The following is a 3,590-nucleotide window of genomic DNA, read 5'->3' on the forward strand; positions in this document are numbered from 1 at the left end:
GTCCTGCCTCCCGAGGCAGTTTGTGACAACAAGGAAGGGGAGCCTGGGCAAGGCTGCCCAGGGGCTCGGACGCCGCGCCCCCCGCCGCGCGCCCCCCCGCGCCCTCCCGGCCCCTCAGTTAATCTCGCTCTCCGTGAACTCCTCTTTGATGGACTGTTTTCGGGACTTGCAGTCCGGGAGGTCGAAGCCGAAGTCCGCCCACTCGTCGGGCCCCGAGCCCGCGCCCGGGCCCCCGCGGTTGGGGATGGTGATGGTGTGGCGCACGCGGAAGTGCACGGCCTCCATGACCNGGCGGGGGCGGGAGGGTGGGGGGTAACATGCACTGAGCTAGGCCAGCAGGCGTCAGTGGGGACAGGGGAGGGGAGGGCAGCGGTGGGCACAGCACATCACCGCTGAGCAAGTGGCCCTGGCCCCTCGCGCAGACTGCACCTCTGCCTGCAGTGGTGCGGGAACAGAACCGCGGGAGCGGAGCAGGAGTGCCCCCCACCCCCACCCGGGGACCTGGGCCTGCCTCTGCGTCTCCGGGGCTCTGCAGGCCCGCACCGCCCTGGTAACGGTTCATTACAGCTCAAGGCAGCCCTAGGCTTCGAGCAGGTGAAGACTATCATGGTTTAGAAGGGGCTCAGTGGTGGCACTCTCGTCCGACCCAGAGGTGAGCCGTGGCTGCTTCTAGCCTCAGACAATCTGAACCCAGGACGCACGGGTGTGACTTGCCTTCTCTGGGCCTTAGTTTCTCCCCATGTAAGTGGCACTGAAAAGCACCAGCTCCAAGACCCTTCCGGCCTTGACCTTCACAACTCTGGAGAGTTATAAATAGCCTGTTCCCCAAATCAAAGACAGCCAGGCCGCTGGGTGTGTGCGAGCAGCTTCCCAGCTAAGTTAAAGTTCGCAGCCCACTGCCAGGGCCCGGGCGGGTGTCCTGTCCAGACACTGCCCAAGAAGCCCGGCTCCCCCACGACTCTTGGAGAGCGGACTCCACAGGAAGGTGGACGTGAAGCAGTTGGTTGAGCTCGGCCATGGGAACAAGCATTTTCCATATTTCCCCACCGTCCCTCCGTCAGAACAGGAGAGAGTGACCCAGAAATTGGAGAATGGCTCTGCCCTCGCGCAGGGCCCTGGCCTCTGGGCCGGCCGGCGGGGCTCCTACCTCTATCGTCAGATTCTGCAGGTGGTAAATGTTCTGTAAGCCTTGGGAGGTGAAATACTCGATACAGTTTGGACACCCCAATCCTGTTAAAAAACTGCAGAGACAACGTGGGAAATAAAGCGGCACTAACTTCCAAGCCCGCGGCTGCACGGCCCGGTGGGAGCGGGGGCCGCTGGCGATGTGCTCAGCCCAGGGCTCAGCCTCCACGGAACCCTGTGTCTTGTGCCCCCGAGCACCTGCTGGATGCTCACTCCTGACCTCTCCTCTGCCCGTGTCCATCCTCATGGTGCCAGAGTGGATGGGAGGACAGACGGGACAGCGTGCAGGCACTGCCCGCAGGGCCGGGGGCCACGCTGGCCGGCGGCCACAAAGGGGCTGAGGTCAGTGGGTTCGTGGCAGGGCCCAGGAGCAGCCCACGTACCTGACCAGGCTGGGGTCGGCATGGTAGGGGGGTGGAGGGGTGCAGTGGGACCCCGAGACCATGGACTGGGCGCCGTGGCCGCTGTTCATCTCGCCGTTGGCTGGCAGGGCGTGGCCGTGGTTGCTGAGAACGCCGGGGCCTGGGCAAGTGCAAGTGGGACGGTCAGAGGCAGCTGGCCCGGGTCCCCCCTGCTCTGCACGACGGGGATCTCCCCGCGATGCGGAATGGACGGGACTGTCCGCGGCTGTGCCCCTGTCCGTGGACAGGGGCTGCTGGTGGGAGGCAGCCACTGAGAGCCTTGCACAGAAGCGTCTCAAGCCAGACTCACCCTGTGTGCCTCCCCGGCCCGCTCTGCGCCGTCACCGCCCGGGCCACTCACCCACGGGGCCCAGGTTGGGCCCGGCTGCCGAGCCGTGCGGGGGAGGCTGGCCCACCAGCTGGTTCACGGACGGGAGCTTGTTGATGCCCCCGTGCGCTTTGTTCATGGGCGAGAGGACGGGTCCGTAGGGCGCCGGCTGCAGGTGGCTCCTGCTCAGACAGCAACAGCTCTTTGTAAGAGGCACAGGCGGCCACGTCCCCTTCTGGTCACCTCCACATGGTACCCCGGGCTGCTGGGAGCCTCCCTTCTCGCCCAGCATTCCCACCCACGCCTGGGCCACACACTGCCGCTGGCCCTCCGGCAGGACCCGACCTCCGGTGGGAGGGAGGGAGAGCCGGCTCCTGCCACCAGAATCAGCCAGCGGGTCAGCCGTGCTCTGACCTGCCCTCCTCGCCTTCTGGTCAGAGGACACTTAGGCCCCTCTGTGGGAGAGGCGGAGTGAAGGCCCACATGGCCACGGAGCGGCGGAAGGCTCCAGGAGGAGGGGGCAACAATCAGGGGCCCCCGAATGCCTGTCCTGGCGGGTGGAAGTGGCCCCACACTTCCCACCAGGTGCTGGTGGGGAGGGGGCAGGGCCTGGTGGGGTAGGGGGCCTGNGCTGGGGGCTGGGCAGCTGCACTCACGGCCTCTGCAGGAGCTGCTGCTGCTGCTGCCGGTATGTGTCCACCAGCTGCTGCGGCACCAGCTCCATCAGCTCCAGGCTCTCCTTGACCTTCATCAGGATCTCAAAGTTCTCCCGGCCCCGCACCTGAGCACAGACCGCAGGGCCGTCTGCACAGGTGCACGTGCAGCAAGGCGGCTCTTCTTCCGCAGACCCGAGTCCCCCGCCCCTGCTGTCCCCTTTTCCAGGAGCAGGTCTGGGACCCAGAGAGCGCCCACCGTTCCTCCCTCCCCGGGGCTCTGCACCCCTAACAGATATGGGCCTTCAAGAACGAGGGACTCATTCCTGGAGAAGTAAAAAAAGTAACAAGGTCACATGACGGAAGACCAGTCTCGGCAAAGCCTGTGGGTGTTTTGACCCACCAGCTGGAGCCATCACCGCACGCGACAGCCGGATAAACTCGGGTTACAGCGACGGGGCCGCCAGACCCCAGGATCCCGCGATCCCTGTGCGCCGTGCCCCTGCTGGGCTCCGCACCGTCCCCCCCAGCCTGGGCATCGCAGACAGAGGGGACACTCACGTGCATGTAGTACACATCCTCGTCCCCGTGCCTCCGCTTCTTCACGCTGGTGCCCAGGGCGGGCACGGCCGGGGGGCTCTGTTTGAAGGCTGCAGGGGAGGCCGCATGCAGGTCAAGCCATCAGGACACCTGCCACCCGGCGTGCGGCGTGGAAGGGCCCAGAGACCAGTAATCCACTCAAGAGGGTGGGGCCCACGCTGGATGGAGCTGGAGCCAGGGAGCCCCCTGGCCCCCCCCGCCCCCCCAGGCACGTTCAGCCCTGAAGTCCCGGGAGGCCACACGCCCCAGCCCAGGCCACTCACCGCGCTTGCTGGCGGCCCCGTTCTTGGCCGCACTCTCGCTCAGGGCCTGCTGCTCACGGTAGTGGTCCTCGTCGGCCTTGCGGTCCCGGCCAGGACAGGCGCAGATGCGGCCCTCGAAGGACCTGCGGCCCAGCACCTGTCCCCTGGGGGGGTGGGCACG

The 3,590-nt window shown here is 66.6% G+C and overlaps 1 protein-coding gene across 1 annotated transcript in view; it reads right to left on the reverse strand.

The window, feature by feature from the left end:
* Positions 1 to 993: 993 nt before the first annotated feature.
* The window catches only part of TP73 (tumor protein p73), a 45,284-nt gene continuing 42,687 nt past the window's right edge, over positions 994 to 3,590 (reverse strand). Inside the window, 6 exon segments of the mRNA XM_077763888.1 lie at positions 994 to 1,241; positions 1,569 to 1,707; positions 1,948 to 2,096; positions 2,571 to 2,695; positions 3,129 to 3,217; positions 3,431 to 3,573. Coding sequence (XP_077620014.1) covers positions 1,058 to 1,241; positions 1,569 to 1,707; positions 1,948 to 2,096; positions 2,571 to 2,695; positions 3,129 to 3,217; positions 3,431 to 3,573 — 829 coding nt within the window. The 3' untranslated portion in view covers positions 994 to 1,057.

The sequence above is a fragment of the Crocuta crocuta genome, unplaced genomic scaffold, assembly GCF_008692635.1.
Source record: "Crocuta crocuta isolate KB4526 unplaced genomic scaffold, BGI_CrCroc_1.0 scaffold13, whole genome shotgun sequence".
Taxonomy (NCBI): domain Eukaryota; kingdom Metazoa; phylum Chordata; class Mammalia; order Carnivora; family Hyaenidae; genus Crocuta; species Crocuta crocuta.